The sequence below is a fragment of the Gossypium hirsutum genome, chromosome D06, assembly GCF_007990345.1.
Source record: "Gossypium hirsutum isolate 1008001.06 chromosome D06, Gossypium_hirsutum_v2.1, whole genome shotgun sequence".
In the NCBI taxonomy this organism is placed as follows: Eukaryota; Viridiplantae; Streptophyta; class Magnoliopsida; order Malvales; family Malvaceae; genus Gossypium; species Gossypium hirsutum.
In genome coordinates, this window is record NC_053442.1 from 34,099,545 (window position 1) to 34,116,988 (window position 17,444).

The 17,444-nt window shown below is 34.7% G+C and overlaps 1 protein-coding gene across 2 annotated transcripts; it reads right to left on the reverse strand.

Moving 5' to 3' along the window:
- Positions 1-12,044: 12,044 nt before the first annotated feature.
- LOC107900369 (pseudo histidine-containing phosphotransfer protein 6) lies at positions 12,045-13,973 on the reverse strand. 2 transcript variants are annotated; one of them, XM_016825992.2, is made up of 5 exons: positions 13,758-13,973; positions 13,530-13,601; positions 13,190-13,326; positions 12,980-13,052; positions 12,045-12,461 (listed from the first exon to the last, which is right to left on the reverse strand). In XM_016825992.2, the coding sequence occupies exons 1-5, from the start codon at positions 13,905-13,907 to the stop codon at positions 12,408-12,410; spliced, it is 486 nt and encodes a 161-aa protein (XP_016681481.1). In that variant the 5' UTR covers positions 13,908-13,973; the 3' UTR covers positions 12,045-12,407. The 2 variants fall into 2 exon arrangements, with proteins under 2 accessions (XP_016681481.1, XP_016681480.1); XM_016825991.2 differs by having other exon boundaries at positions 13,190-13,333; positions 13,471-13,601.
- Positions 13,974-17,444: the final 3,471 nt, after the last annotated feature.

Consider the following 17,444-nt stretch of genomic DNA (forward strand, 5'->3'; position numbering starts at 1 on the left):
CCTTCCTCCGAGGCATAAACTTCTCCCTCCTCTAATCCTTTGATCTCTTCATAAAACTCCAACTCTTTGTTGTTCATTAGATTTTGTACCACGGCCCTGAACTCAGTGCAGTTTTGAATATCATGGCCCTCTTTGGCGTAGAACTCGCAATATTTCCCTGCTCCTTCGGGCCTTTCCTTTGATTCTTACTTGATTAAATCTCCATTTATCATTCGTTTCCAAACCCATTTCAATAGGGTTTTTACCTTCGCAATGTCATCCTTGATTCTCCTTCCCCCACTCTCAATTATTGCGTTTACCCCTTATCAAAATGATTGGGTAACAAATTTCCTACTACGTTTGGTCATGATAGGCCGCCAAGCTTTACAATCCCCATCTTAATGAGTCTTTCAACCACCTTCTTAAATGCAGTGCAATTCTCGATCGAGTGCCCCATTATCCCTGTATGGTATTCACATTGGGCATTCACGTCGTACCATTTGGGGTACGGAGGTTGCATGGGTTTGAGATAAAATGGAGACACCAGGTGTGCATCGAATAGATTTTGATACAGTTCCCTATATGTTATTTTAATGGGCGTGTATTGAAGTCTCTCTGTGTTAGGCCTTGTGTTGGGCTCTTGCCTTGAGGGGCCCTGGTGACTAGTGGCTACCGTTCTTAAAGGGCCAACAGTGATCGGTTTCGAATAACTCTTACTATATGTGATTATTTTGTTCACCTCGCTTTCTTTTTTCCTTGGGGTTGGTCTTTTGGAGCTTTCCCCCGCGTCTATTTTACCGCTTCTTATTGCATTTTCAATCATTTCACTGGACATTACCATATCCAATAAGCTCTTGGTGGCATTCCCCAATATGTGGTTGATGAATGGGACTTAGTGACCTCTTTTTCCAAAAAGGGTGGCTGGACTTGCGTTGCCATCTCCCTCCATCGTTAAGCGTACTAATGAAACTCTCGTTTTGTTTCTTCTATATGTTCTGTAACGTAATTCTATCAGGTGTCATATTTGTCACATGACTATATTGCTTCATAAAAGCTTGCGCCAAGTCTCTCCATGAATTAACTTTAGCACGACTCAGCTGGTTGTACGACTTGGCTGCAGACCCGATCAAACTGTCCTGGAAACAGTGGATTAATAGTTTATCATTATTGACATATCCTGTCATCCTTTGGCAGAACATAGTGATATGAGCTTCACGACAACTAGTCTCGTTATACTTTTCGAACTCCGGCATCTTGAACTTAGGCGGGAGCACTAAATCAGGGACCAAATTCAGATCATTGGCTTCAACTCCACAATGGTAGTCAGTGTTCTCCATGGCTTTAAATTTTTCCTCTAGCCATCTACACCAGTCCTCAAGTTGTTTTGGCAGGTCTATTCTTGTTTTTTCTATTTCTGCCACATCATCGAGATCAGAGACCACAGGATTGGTAGGGTTGTCTCCGGGATTAGAACCTGAGCCCGTTTGAACGTGCATTGGTACCGAGGCACTAGCCTGATATTGAGGTCTAATATTGACAGGTATTCTTTGCAGGCACATATCTGGTTGTGCCTGGGTGCTTGTCGGGGTGAAACCCGGAGGATAAACAGGGCTTTTTCCTTTATCATTCCCTCCAGCCAATAACTGTGCCAACTGGTTCATCATAGTTTTTTGGGCTTTTAGCATGTCTTGTTGGGTTTTATCCAGTCATTCTTGCATCTGATATTGCATCTCCTTTTGCAATTGTTTCAATCTTTCTAACCTCTGATCCATTGCTTTTGTTTGGTGACGAGTACCGTAATGATATTTGGTTGGTGGATTTTTTTTGGTTTCCAGGGTAACTGTCATAATTTTAATTTATTAGAGTCCTTTTATGAAACTTAATGCATATGATGTAATGTGAATGTATGAGATGAATGCAAAAAGAGGCATTGATTCAGATTCAATTTCGTTAGAAAAACTTTACTAGAAAACGAATTTCTTCACATAAAACAGATTACATATACGGCTTCGCCTTTATAATTCAAGCCTTAACCCTCCTAAGGAGCCAAGCTAACTCTCAACCTCGGCTTGATTCTGACTCATACTTTAAACTTAATACATGAGCCTGAACTGCTAAGGTTTGCAGATGATCAGCTACTTCCAACACTTGAGTCACAGCTTCACCCATAATGTAATCCCTATCTCTAACCTGACTTTGGGAATAATGGAGCTGTTCTTGCCACTGCTCGTTATGCCTTTCAAGAAGTTCTACTCGTAATTTAGAGTTTTGCCAATGCATCTTCGAGATCTTCTATTCTTCCCTTCAATTCTTCGATCTTACCTAAACTTGCTCTTAACTCGATCATTAAGTTGCTTTTCTAAAGCATTCTCTCGGGCTCGGGCTCGGGCATCCTGAAATTTCTTTTCCCTTTGGTTTGCCCTGGTCTTTTCTTCCTTGATCTCCTGTTGCCATTGCTCCGCTGTTTTACCCAAGTCAGCAGTTCTTATTGACAAACGCAGCTTCTTATAATCCGTTTTTTGACTCTCTAAGTCCTCTTCAGCCTTGTTCTTCCCTTTCCTTAATTTTTTGGCTTCCAACTTGTGGATATCGACATCTAGTCCCAAACACATCTTTTCTTCTTCCAGCTGCTCTATCTTCTTTCCTAACTCCAAACTTCTTTTTTCAAAGTCTTGTTTGATGATCTCTAATTCTGACGGAACTACTTGTAGATGCTCTTTAATAGATCAAACGTATTCTTATCTCGGCCCGGGGATATTGTCATTGACCCTCTTACTCTACCACCCATAATATTCGGGGGTTGTCATTACTCCTACAGTAAATCTTTTCATCTGGTGAACTTGCTTCCAAGCGCTAGACATTTCTCGAATCTTTCTGTTGTAGTTATCACCCTTATAAGAAAATTTACACTGAACCAACCCTTGTGTTGCCGGTATGAACTGTCTCGATCTATATTGTCTTAATACGAGTAATGGGGCATATCCGACAGCTCCCCAAATTCCAAGTAAAGGGACCCAGTCGAAGTCCCCGTATCGATATAGGATCTCGTCGGGCACCATCCAAGGAGCTTTCCATTCAACATCTTCCTCTTGAAGATTTTGGAAAATCGCCATCCATTTCTCTTCTGTGATGTCGTCTCGTCTTGGAGTAGCCACTAGTTCTTTTAATGGGGAGTAGTTTTCTGAGAAGACCCGATAGGAGACCTTTTCCACTTTCTAAAAGTGACTATAGAACCACACCAATAATAGCGCGCGCATCCGATGAACCTTCCTTCCCCTGCTCTTCGACACACATTTAGAGATCTGAAGGTTTCTGCTAAGATTGTCGGGATGGGTGTGACCCCTTTATCAAGTCTATCAAACAAATCTGAGACCGCTTCATCAACATGCTCTAGTGCCTTGGGGAAAACAACTAAACAGTAAATGCTCAAGGCAAAGACATCCACCCTTTTCTTCACATCCAGATGTGCCAAAATCAGATCCCGCAAATATTTCCAAGGTATGCATTTATTTTCCCCTTTTTGCTTAATTCGGGCTGCGACCCATTGTTCACTCATTCCCATGATATCCATCAGCTTTTTTAAGAAAGTTGGGACATTGGCAACTCTTGAATAAGCTTTTTCGACTTGAATCTTTGGGCACCGAAGCAAGGTTGTGTATTCTTCTACAGTGGGTACTAAATCAACCTTCCCGAAAGTGAAGCAATTGTATGTAGAATTCCAGTACTGAGTGAGAGCTCGAAACAAGTGCTTGTCCACCTTGATGTCGAGCAGATAAGGCAGATCACCATAATTACTATAGAAGAGCTGTCTGATCTCATCGCCCCACTGATACCATATCTCTTTCAAATCTCGTAGGTTATTTTGGGTCACGCTGATTCGAGTGAAGTCTTATAACCTTGACACATATCCCTCCGCAAGACTATCACCTTTTTCTTGTTGTATCCTTTCGGACCAAATTCTAACAGCCGCATTATCTTCCACTTTATTAAGAAACCCTCTTTCCATGATAAGCTCTTTATTAGATACCGAATGTGAATCTACACGTCTTTTATGCTGAAAATGCCATGCAAACAAATTCAAAGCAAATCACAACAAGTCAGTATAACACGAAGCTAGAATTCAAAGCATACAAAAAGTAAAACGCTTATTTAGGTGACCACTAGTGTTTGCTATGGCTCTACCTAGGGTAAGCTCTTACGGCTTATTATATGTGGTTCGGTTCTAGAGTAAAGGTACCTGAACCGGCAGATTCCTCAATCCTCACCCATTATAGGCTCATATGGACCGAGTTCAGTTCAGGGGAATACATTTCCCTATGGCTGCTCGGAGATGAAAATCTCACGAAGACATAGGTACATATGTATCCCGAAAGCGATCCACTATCCTACACGGAGGTGAAAATCTCACGAAGGACTAGTTTCTCACTCCCACTTAAAAGGGTGTGACCGAGTGGTCATGCAATGCAATGTGTAGAAATATATCAAAACTTAAAGTAACACAGCAATTATAACCACATTGATAAAGACCAAAATAAAGACGAATGAAATGCAATGAAAGGACCGTAAATTTAAACCAAATTTTTATTTTGGACAAAAAGACAAAAAATAATCAACACGTGGCTTGTCTCTCTTTTTAAGTCCCTAGTGGAGTTGCCAAGCTGTTGACGCCATTTTTTTGTGAAAATGGGGTCGACTTGGATTTTGAAAACAAAAACAAACATGGGAGTCGACACCAATCTTTTTTGATGAGGTGTGATTGGGTCACCTCGAAAAGTGGTTGTTTTTAATAAATGATTTGATTTTTTTAAAACAACGATTTTGGTCCGCAAAATTCAGAAAAATAGGTTCGGGAGTCGGTTACGTACGAGGAAGGACTAGCACCCTCGCAACGCCCAAAATTGGTACCTAGTTGATTAATTAGTCTCCTAGTGTCGAAGATTGAAAACTTTGAAGAGTTTTAAAAATACAATCCTTAAAAAATACTCGAATAACATGGGTTGGAATTTAGGATTCTCTTGTTCTGAAGGAATATCACATCCAGCACGTTAGGATACAATACTTTAAACCCTCGAAACCAAGATTACCTTATGGCTTCCACAACCCATACTTTTAAAATTTTAAGAGGATATTTGGCTATTTGATCGAAAGAGAAATCGAAACCCAGCACGTTAGGGCACGTTTTCTCGAATTTCTAAATTCAAAAGATTGCCTTATTTTCGAAATTTTCCGTTTACGAATTTGTGTAAAAAAAATAATGTAATATTAAAATTGACATATGAATAAAATGTTACACTAATGAATGACAACAATATGAAAACATGAATAAACGAATTACAGTACATGATGGCAATAATCGTATGAAGCATGTCACTTTAATATCAATATTAACAATCAAGGAAAACGAAACAAAATAATATATAGAACAATTTGGAGTAAATAGTATAAAACAATTTAAAGCAAATAATATGTAAAACAAATTAAAATGAATAATATTCAAAGAAATTTAAAAATAAATAACATATAAAACAATTTAAAATAATATGTAAAAGTTTAAAATAAATAATATGTCAAAAGAAATCTTAAATGAATAATATGCAAACAATTTGATTTTTATTTTTTTTAAAATGATAATGAATGATGTGCATGAAAACAATTCCAAATAGATAATATACATATGTAGTCTAACATAAATAATATATATATATATAAATTTAAAATGAATAATAGATTAACATAGTTTAAAATGCATAATATATGAAAAAACTTAAAATAAATAATAATAGAATAATTTAAAATAAATAATATAAAGTTTAAAATAAATAAATAAATAAATAAAGTGAAATCTAACAGATTTGGGACTAAATCGGGACAAAAATGAAATAAAAGGGTAAAAATCGTAATAAAATAACAAAGAGGGCTAAAAACAAAAGACGAGCAAAGGTCAAGGACCAAATGGGTAATAAAACCCAAATCTGGACACGTGTCTGTTGTTTCAGCGCATCTGTGAGCCAGGGACAGGATTGAAAAACAAGCAAAATTCTGGGGCTAGATTTTAAAAAATAAAATAAACAAAAAGGGAGTAAATTAAAAAAGCCATAAATGAGGAGGGACCAGGGTTGTAAATAACCTATTATTTAAAAAGCGCGGATCCTCCCTGGAGTGGGTCGGGTCGTGCGCAAATAGATGCTAAAATGACGCCGTTTTGGCGCCTGAAACCAGGGCTTAAAACAACGTCGTATGGTCCCTTTATAAAAGCAAAGTTTTTTTTTCATTCAGCCATTCAATTTAAAAAAAAAAACTTAACACCCTCACAAACCTCTCAACCTCTCAAATCTTCCGGCCACGAAGGCCACCGTCCGTCCGCCATAGCCACCGTCCGGCGACGACGGTGACCGCCGTATACGGCGGCCAAATTCCCGAAAAAGTCCTATTTTGATTAAAACGACCCTCTTACTCCCGTTTTGGAGTCTAAACCTCCGATGATCGAGCAAAAACACCCGAATTAGCCAGAGGCTCTTCGACTTCCGGCCACCTTTCATCAGAGGTGGCTACCTCAGGCATCCTGGCGGAGGAACACAAACACCCAAGTGCGCACCTTTCTCTTTTTTAATTATTTCTATATATTTTTTTTAAATGAAGTTGTAAAAAATGATAAATATAAATAAATAAATAAATAAAAACGAATAGAAAATAGTAAATGTTCAACCTTTTAGAACTTCTGTTTTGCCCTTTTGATTTCTAATGTGCGTAAAAAAATACAAAGGTTAGATTTAGGCTTTTATAGCCGAATCAAAAAAAATGTCTTCTTCTTTTTTAATGTCTGTTTTTATTATTGCCCGCATGCTTCCTTTTTACTGTTGTATTCAATTTTCCCCGCAGGTGTCAGACGCGTGGATGACCGGTGATAGGCGAGCCTTGGGCGGCAGTAGCGTGCGAGGAGGTAGAGCGGCGCACATGGGCAGTGGCTAGCTGCATGTGGCTAGGGTTTGTTGTTGCTGAAACTTTTTTAGTTTGTGGACTATTAGGTTTTTTAATTTTTGGGCCTGTTGGGTTAGATTTAATTTTGGGATAGCATTTTGGGTTTGTAAATGGACATTTGTTTTATTATGGACTTTTAACTGGTTTCGAGCCCGAGCATAAATGGGTCATTACAAGTCTAATTGTAACGATTTCAAAAACATAAAAATTACAAGAAATAAATGAAAAATGGACTTACATGCATTAATCAAGACCAAAAGCTTGGATCTTTAATTCCTATGGAGTTTCAGTTTCTTCAATTAGAATTGAAGAAGATAACTATTTACTTTACTTAATTTAAGTTTTATTATATAATTACTATTTTGCCCTTAAATATTTAACCTTTAAAAATCAACTAATAATGTCCAAAACCGTCCATCATCAAGCCATAAGATATAATTACCAACTAAGTCCAACAATTCACCTTTTCATAGCTATTAGACACCTTTAAGTAATAGAATTCAACTTTTGCATCTTTTACAATTAGTCCTTTTTAATTAATTAACTATTTAAACATTAAAATTTCTTAACGAAACTTTAATGCAACATTAATAACACTCCGTAAATATTTAATAAAATATTTACCACTCGATTTATTGAGACAAGGTCTCGATACCTCATTTTCTAAAACCACTTGACTTTAGGGTCATACCACTTAAACCAATTATTCATTCAAATAACATAAATTGCCAATTCAAAATTTATTTTAATACTACATTTGACTCGTAAATATTAAATAATAACATTTACGAACTTACTCATCGAATTTGTGACATTGGAACCACTGTTTTCGATACCACTGAAAAACGGGTTGTTACAAAGCGCCATTGCTCAACCAATGTGGATATTAAGTCGGCCCTCAACTCAAACATCCAGAGCAATGTCACTGATCCAAATCCAGCAGCATCCGAGTATAGCATATTTTGTTCGTCTAGTTGGTAGCTCGAACCATGGACACACGCCCTCAACACGTGGTACTCACCTTGACCATATTAAATTACTGCATTAGTTAAAATATTTCAATTAAATAAAAAATGACGTGCAACTTTTTAAATATACTTGTGAATAACAAATAAATTTTTTTACTGGCACATTAATCATCCTTGTTGTGTGATCGTTTGCTTTAACTAAAGAACTCATTTTGATATCTACACAAACAATAGAAAATTTAATTATCGAATGAACAAATAAACAATATACAAATAGCAAAAATATTTTTTTTCTAACCCATTTTTGTAATTAATTTTTTAACACTATTCTTTTGTAAAATATAAATTATTTTTTAATATTAAAATATACAAATTATTATTACAAATAAAACATACACTACTAAAACTATATTAATATATACATAAAGCTTAAACACAAATCTAATTTTTTTTTAAAAATATATAATGTTAAAAGTTATATCTAAATATTAACAATAATCTAATCTAAAATATAAAAATATTTTTAAAATTTATTATTACAAAAAAAAACATACCTTAATAATTATAATTTTTTCTCCCTAAAACTCCAAAAAAAACTTTATTCCAAAATATACTAAACTCTTTTTTTCCTTCCTAAAACTCAACTTTTTTTTTATCCCACACCTTTTTTTTTCTCCCGATGGTGGATGGGGCAAGGGTACCAAACCCCTTTATATACTTAGTAGAAAAAAACTAAAAAAAGGCTGAAAAGGAAAAAAAAAAACATTGAAAAGCAAAAAAGCAAGGGAGCTCGTGAGTTAGGCGACACTAGTTTGATGACATGCCGCAGACGTGACCGGACAATCACAGGTTCCCTAGCTTTTTTGCTTTCCAACCTTTTTTTTTAGTCTCCAACTTTTTTCTGTTTTTTGCTTTCAAGCCTCTTTTTTTTTTGACCCAGTCAAAAATAATTAAAAATCTCCTCAGTGTCGCCTAACACGAAGGCAACACTATTAAAAAATATTTTTTTGGAAACATGGTATACCTGTATTCTTCAAGTATTTTTCAAAAATTCATATCGATGTAGCCTGAAATATTGACGGCGCCAAAAAAAAAATTCTTTTAAAAACTCATAGTCAACACTCACAATAACTATTCAAAACACCATATTTTGATAAATAATTATTTTCCCGACTTATTTCGATTATTAATTATTTTTTTAATATTATTTGCGTAAAAAAGCGGGCAAATAACCAAAAAAGGCCGGTTTTTTTCAAAATTTACCGAAATGGGCCGATTTTTTAATTATTTACTGGAATGGGCCATTTTCCGCGAAATCGCGTCCACGTCAGTGTGATTTGCTGACGTGGAAGGAAATCGCTCCCTCTAGGACGCGATTTGCTGACGTGGCATGAACAGTGTGTTTTTAGCTTGGAAAACTTTGAAAGGCCATAACTTTTGGCTCGGTTGTCCGATTGAGACGAATTTTTTTTTATTTCGAATAACTTTTCAAGATCTACGCGCTGGCAGACTGCCAAAGGCGGTTTGCTGAAGTTTTCATCGAAAAAGATCCTTTTTGCCCCTAAATTTTGATTTTTTCGGTTTAAAATTAAATTTTGAAACATTCAAATCGTTATTTTCCTCATTTATTTGAAGTAAACACCGGATATTTTTTTTACAGAATTGTCTTATATCATCCTGTTATAGGTATAAGTCAGCTCATTCCACTTTTGAGAAGTTTCCTAAAATTTTCCATTTTATTCAATTTAGTCCCTAAAACCTAAATAGTCATATTTTCAAATCTAAGCTTCGTTTTTCAATTCAAATTCAATTTCATCCTTCCATAACATTCAAATATTCTTAAATACAAAAATTCGTGCTAATTTTGAAATAATTACACTTTAGTCCCTATACTCGTAACTAACAAATTATACTTTACAAATTAGTCCCTATTAATCTCTAAGCAGTTTTCCAGCGCGTAGATCTCGAAAATTTATTCGAAATCAAAAAAAAATTTGTCTCAATCGGACAACCGAGCCAAAAGTTATGGCCTTTCAAAGTTTTCCAAGCTAAAAATACATTGTTCATGCCACATCAGCAAATCGCATCCTAGAGGGCGCGTTCCTTCCACGTCAGCAAATCGCGCTGACGTGGACGCGATTTCCTAAGCGTACCCTGACATCGCGCTGACGTGGACGCGATTTCGCGGAAAATGGCCCATTCCGATAAATAATTAAAAAATCGGCCCATTTCGGTAAATTTTGAAAAAAAACGGCCTTTTTTAGTTATTTGCCCTAAAAAAGCAGGCATACATGGAGGTGACTCCACTTAAAAAATAATTATTTAGATTAAAAATAAAATAAAAAGTGGTGTGGCGTTTGGTTTGTGCGACAGCCTACAAATCTTAGAATGGGAGTGCAGCAGCGATCCTATTTTGGTATATTTCCATATAAGTTCCTCAATGTTAATTTTTTATTGTAATTCTAATTTTATTTCCCAATTTTGATATTTTTTGATTTAGTCATTACTTTTAATATTTGTTTATATTATTTTACATTTATATGATTTTTTCAATTACTAGTGCATTTATATGTATATGGTGAACATTCAATTGGTTGCATAATAATTTTAGTTGTATCTATTTACATGTCTTTTTTAATATAAATTCATTGTATAATAATTTTATTTTAATTCTAACCTTAATTTGTAATCATTGCTTTTAATATTTTTGAATTTATTTTGCATTTATATGGTTTTTTAAATTACTAATGCCTTTTATATATATATATATGGTGAGGATTCAATTTGTTGCATAATAATTTAAGTAGTTTCTATTTACAATGAATCTATATTAAAAAGACGTGTAAATAGATACAACTAAAATTATTATACAACCAATTAAATATTCACCATATACATATAATGGCCCTAGTAATTGAAAAAAACACCATATAAATGAAAAATAAATTCAAAAATATTAAAAGTAATGACTAAGTGAAAAATATGAAAATTTTGAAATAAAATTAGAATTAAAATAAAATTTAAAATTAAGGGACTTTTATTGAAAACATACCAAAATAGATTCGCTGCTGCACTCCCACTCCCACTCTAAGATTTGCAGGGCGTCGAAAAACCAAACCAGACACCACTTTTTATTTTATTTTTATTTGAATAATTGTTTTTTAAGTAATGCGGCTTCATATGTGTGCGACACAGCTTTTTATTCATACCATTTTTGTATTTAATTTCCAAAACATACCATTATTGAAATTATTTTATTATTTGATAAATCATTGAAAATTTTTATTTCATTGAAAATAAATATTTTCTTATTTAATATTTTAAATTTGTTTGATAATTATTTTAATTTTTTACTTAATATAAAATTTTTAACGAAAAAAGTTAAATAAGATAAGTAGGTAGATGTAACTACTTATAACTTAATGTAGAAAATATTAAGTTGATTTTAATTTATTAAAAAATTAAAATAAAATATCATTTTTAAAATGAAATATTGAAATTAATATATTTATCTTTCATCTAAAACTATTCAAAATAATATAAAATATTATATTAATAGATTTAAATTAAAATAAATGAATGATTTTTCACAAATTAATATTTACTTTTATCAACCAATATAATTATATTCAATACTTATATTTAATAATTTACCAAACAGTTTTCTTATATAAATTCTACACTTATAAAATTTAACAATAAAAATTTAATATTTAATTTTTCAAACACACCCTTAATTCTCAAAATTTAAACTAAAATTCCTTCTTTATATTAAAACTTTACTCTAGAATAAATATATTATACGATTTAGTATAATTACCGTAAGTTATATTAAAACTTTGCTATAGAATATATAATTATTATAAGTCAAAAATTATTAAATGTGTTAAATAATTATTTTTTTTATAGGTTTGTTAATAGAATCAAATTATATAAACATAAATAGTGTGATGGAATAGTCTAACATAACCACTTCACTCAAATTGCCCTTCCTTTTTCTTTCTTTTTTCATTAGGTATTTGTTTGATTTTAGCGGACATTTGGTTGTGGTCAACATCGAAAAATTCCACCTGATCAATCATACCAAACCCAAGCCTTGATTTGATTAAGACGTTGAAAGTTCAGAGCAGCTGATTATGATGCCTGCACTCTCGGGCTGCTTAGCTTATTTATTTGTCAGTTTGACAATTCATAGCACCGTGACAGAAAAAGGCACTGAGTTGGCAATTAAAGCTTCACAGTTTCTCATTTTTTTCAAACCAAGCATCTAAAAACAGTATCCCCTCCTCAATCCCAATCCCAATCCCATTTTACATTGTTTTCGATTTTCCCCCCGAATACCAGCTGCCACTACAACTAATTAAAAAAAATCAAAGAATGAATGACTCTACACTAAACTCACTGGTTGCAGTTTCTCTACTAACAGTACAACTCCCCATGTTATGCCATTAACTAGTTTATATATATATATTAAGCTTTGATTTAGTTCTGCATCGGGTATCCAACTCCACCTGCTAGTATTCTCTGCTGCTCTATCTGAAATCATCATCACAAAAATTGTTACTCTCCTAATTGTTAGTAGTACTTAAGTATTGATAATTTGGGTTTTCTTCTGCATTATAGAGGAAGAAAGGCATTATGAGTTTGAATTAATTTGCCAACCTTTTTATTGACAAAGGAAATTTAAGGGCTAGCACAATGTCTAAAATTTAAATTTGATAAATATTTTTATATTAAAATTTATTTTTAAAAAAATTAATCCTCAAATTTGATATTAATTAATTTTTTTATTGAAACTCAAATTAAACAATTGATTTTATATTGGGATTTAAATTATTTTTGTCCGACTTTTTAAAAAAAATATAATAGACTAATTTAGATAATAAAAATTCAGACAGAATAATTGTTAAATTAAACAAAAAAATTTAAAATATTACTGTGGTAACAATTGTGGAGTTTAAAGATATTAAATTGATAAAAAAACATTTTCAAACCCAAATATTAAAACAACGATTAAGTTGAGGCTCCGCATTAACAAAAAAATGAAAATATACCTGGAAAAGTTCATGCAATTTATTCTTGAGAAAACAGTAGTCATGCTCTAAGACTTCTAAAACTCTCAGGCACCTGCATATTTTAAAAGCCAAAACTCCATCAGGTTAAAACGACCCTTTATCTTAAATGTTGGTATTGATGAAGTTGATTGTAATTTCTGTTTTAAAATACAACAGTGAAGCCGAAAGCTAAAAACGGCATAGGCATACCCAGTACGGTTGTTCTGGTCAGAAGCAGCGCGAAAGGCGACGCAAACGTTTCTGACCCTTTTAGCACCTATGCTGGAGCTGCTTCCCATTAACTGATTTATATGGATTCCAATGTTCTTGTAGTCCGACAACTTCCTCTCCATCCTGTCCCATCAAACGCATTATTATTGCAGTTTTATTGCAGTTTTCCAAGGAAAATATGAAACAATTGTCAAGTATAATCAATCAATTCAAGTTAAAAAAAAAAACCTCAAAAGAACATTGATTAATTAACAAATTACAGTAATGATCTGAGGTTCCTCAAAAGCTTCTCCGACTCTTGGAAGTAGATGTTGACAACTTGGGAAACAAAGTTTGGAGAGCTCTCATCTTGAAGCTGTTGAAGTTGCAAGAATTGCTCATCTAATATCCCCTTATCAAACAAAAAATACAACAAACATACTTTTAGACGCACTGCTGATTTTGTTTATATAACGATTAATTCATGATGATTGTTATATATTATTATATACGTGAATTTAATAGTGTTCTATAATGTTAGGAAGCTGAGAAAGAAGAGGAGAGCGACCTGGTGGAAGAGAAAAGCGAGCAAACGGTTGACGTCGGCTCGCAACCGGTCGGCGCCCGGCCCCAACATCCACACAGGCAGACCCGTCTTGGCTAGTAGATGGTTGAATCCCCACAAACACAATGACTTAAACTTGACCCCAAAAAACATTACTCTCCTTCTCGTTTCACTTCAGTACTTTCCAGGTCAGGGTTTAGGGTTTTTCATTTGCTTTCATTTTTCAACCCGAAATTTCACACTTGTAAGTCTCAGCTTCCACTTCTATTTAAAGAGTGAGTGTTAGCTTCCACCACGGTAAAAATATGGGTAAAGTACAAATACATTGAATAATAGGAAATCCACTTGGAATTTTTTATTGTTCTAATAATAAATTTAGTCCTCTAATATTTACATATTTTATTAATTTGATCTTAAATATAAAAAATTTAACAAATCTAGTCATCAATGTTTACAAAATGTATCAGTTTAATTCAAATTCTAAAATATTCAATAAATTTAACCCTCAACATTTATAAAAGTAGTTTTTTACCCAATGATCCCGAGTCGTGGCATCGCCATACGCAATACGTAATGATCCCGATGCCCATTTGTCGATCGTCGATCTCGATGCAACGTATGCTTCCGAGTTCCTCAAGTACCCAGACATAATACATGCCCACCTAATGTTAGCAGATCTTGAATCAAAAGAGGTATTCGTGGGTTAAAGATTCGAGAGCAAAGACGAGTGTGTTGATGCCATCAAGCACTATAGTATGAAGGTGTCTATCGACTACAGAGTGGCTGACTCTAAACCGAAAATCTATGTTGGTGAGTGTTGGAAGTTGTCAGAAGGGTGCCGATGGCGAGTACGAGCTGTATTTATCTAGAGGTCCTAACAGTGGAAGATACGGAAATATGTTGGGCCGCAGACATGCACTTCTACACGTATAACATAGGACCACTGCAAGCTTGATTCAAAAACCATCTGCAATAGCATCTTGTCAATGGTTAAAAACATGCCCACCATTCTTGTATTGGTGTTGATTGTCGAAATGCAAGAACGGTTCCAATATTGAGTTTCATACCAGAAGGCATGGGTGACTAAAAAGATGGTCATGGATCAATTGTACGGATATTGGGATGCATCGTACAACGAACTCCAAGGGTGGATAGTAGCAATGTGAGAGTATGTTCCAAGAACTATCGTTTAGTTGCAGACGTTCGCTTATTATGATTGGGACGACCAACTACATCTGGGGAAATGAACCTTTCATCGGATGTTTTAGACATTCAATCCATGCATTCGAGCCTTTCCCCACTGTAAGCCACTTGTTCAGGTAGATAGGACCTGGCTGTATGGGAAATATACGTAGATACTACTCATTGTGGTTGTACAAGACGAGAATCGAAACTTGTTACCGATAGCATTTGCCATTTTAAGGGAGAGACCATGTAGTCGTGGGAATTTTTTCTGATAAACTTGCAGAGGTATATTGTCACTCAAGACAACGTTTGCATCATTTTCAATAGATCAAAGGGGCTAATTCCCGCAATTAGGCGTTCGAGTGTTCTGTGGAGATTTGTCTACTACATCAGGTATATTGCAATGAACTTGCACAAGGAATTCAAAAATGCAGATTGGCGCAAATAATTGTGAAGATGGGTAATTATTTGTTTCATTTTTTTAAAAAGATGTTTAGAGTTTGTGAAACAACACGTAACATGTTGTAACGGTCTAGGGTACGAGCTAGAACCACATCGGTTCAGACGGAGACTGGTTGACCCTAAGCGATATGCAAAGTCAAATGTAAACTAAATTATAAGAATGGTTTGGGAGCATGGATCCCTGGCAATAGGCTCAAAGTTTCAATGACGGTTCGCGATATGGTCATATGACCACCAACTTGGCAGAGGCCATTAACACGGTATTGAGGCGTACACATCTCCCAATTTCATCTTTTTTCTCAGGTACTTTCTACTGGCTGGCAATATTGATATCGAGAATGGGGCTCAAACAAGTAAATCAGATGAATACGGGGTACATGTATGTCAAGGCAGTTAGGAAGACAATGGAGGTCAATGGCCAGAGAGCGACAACTATGAATGTTTAATTATATTCTCGACATTTTAAAACTTTTCGGGCGATAAAAATCGTCCGTTGTCGACTGGGTATCCTACTTAAGTCATATGGAGTTGATCTTCTAAACAGGTGATACGACTGTGGGAAATTTTAGACACTTTATTACCTTTTTGTGCACATTGTTGCAGTATGCACTGATGTCTCCATCAATGTCGAACAATATATTGATGAGTTGTACATACTAGAATGCACGTTATGTATTTGGGGAAACGAGTTCCCAACAATGTGGGATGTGTCAATGTGGGAAGTTCCTCCACCGACTTTCGAGTTGGTCCTAGACTACAGTCTCCATAGGAAGCCCAGAGGTCGCCCACCTATTACTCGGATAACAAATGACAATGACATGAGGGAGAGGGTCGACACTAAACATTGTGGCGTATGTAGATCAACAAGTCATAATCGAAGCAAATGCCACAATATAAGTAGGGCAACCCATTCCACATGTACCACTGCTAGTACTCCTTCGAGGAAGTGAAATCAAGAAAACATGATTCCAACTGAGACCTTCTCTCTATACGAACGTTCCACAGCACAATATATGGTTGATACTCTAATGCCCAATTCTTTGCATGTTTCCCCTTTTTTTCAATTCCATGGATGTCTTTGCCCAAATATATAGGAACGTTCGGAAAATGTTGACAACACCCAAATTGATGAAGCACTCGATCCCCGCACGTACCACTCCACTATTTGAAAATTGATTACGGGTGTGTTAACACACCATACGAGTGCATGGGCTCTAGCTGATGGAGGAATGGTAGAAGTAACATCTAACACATTATACGGCATCCACACGAACTACACAATTAAACACATGATTAAAATAATAATAACAACATAATTTAATAAATAAACTAATTACATGACATTAATATGTTGGAATGCCGGCACCCCTACGGCGCAGCAGAAAAATAAAACACCCGGTGATCCTAACCATGGATCCATGTGTGAGGAACGAATCGGGGTGAAAAAGGGTATCGAAATTACCGAATGGTGATTCTAAGTAAACAGCGACGCCTCAGCAATGAGTAATCTGATCTACTATCGAACCAAGCCGCAATCTTTGATGACTCCGACCTTTACGTAATCCACCCAGTTGACTATGAACGGAAGGAATCCCCAAACAGTTTTGGAGAAGACTTTGCTTTGACGGCTGCTAGACTCACCAAGCAAAGAAAAACGGGATTTTATAACTTATTTTTTTTAGGGTTTCTCAAAATTAAATAAATATAATAATGTTTAAAAAAATCAAAAATTATAATTACATTAATTATAATAAAGATTTCGGTAAACTATATTTATTTATATACGAACCAAAATCATATTCTCATTATGTGTACAACAACCTTGTACATATAATGTGTTTGATATTTGATTACCCAATTAAATTAATTCTATAATTAATTTAATTCATGCGACAACCAAACACAATACCAATTATGTTTTATTCCGTTCATTTCAACTATAGGGTGTGACCCTGTAAGTTCTTGTAATGTTAGCAGTAATGTTAGAACGATTCCAATGTTACAAACAATGAGTGGCACCTAGTAATGCATCATTGCTACCTA

Coding starts and splice junctions, on each gene's coding strand:
- LOC107900369 (XM_016825991.2), bottom strand. CDS start 13,907: ATGTTTTTTGGGGTCAAGTTTAAGTCATTGTGTTTGTGGGGATTCAAC. Junction 13,602..13,757: donor TCGCTTTTCTCTTCCACCAG/GTCGCTCTCCTC, acceptor TTGTTTGATAAG/GGGATATTAGATGAGCAATT. Junction 13,053..13,189: donor GACCAGAACAACCGTACTGG/GTATGCCTATGC, acceptor TAAAATATGCAG/GTGCCTGAGAGTTTTAGAAG.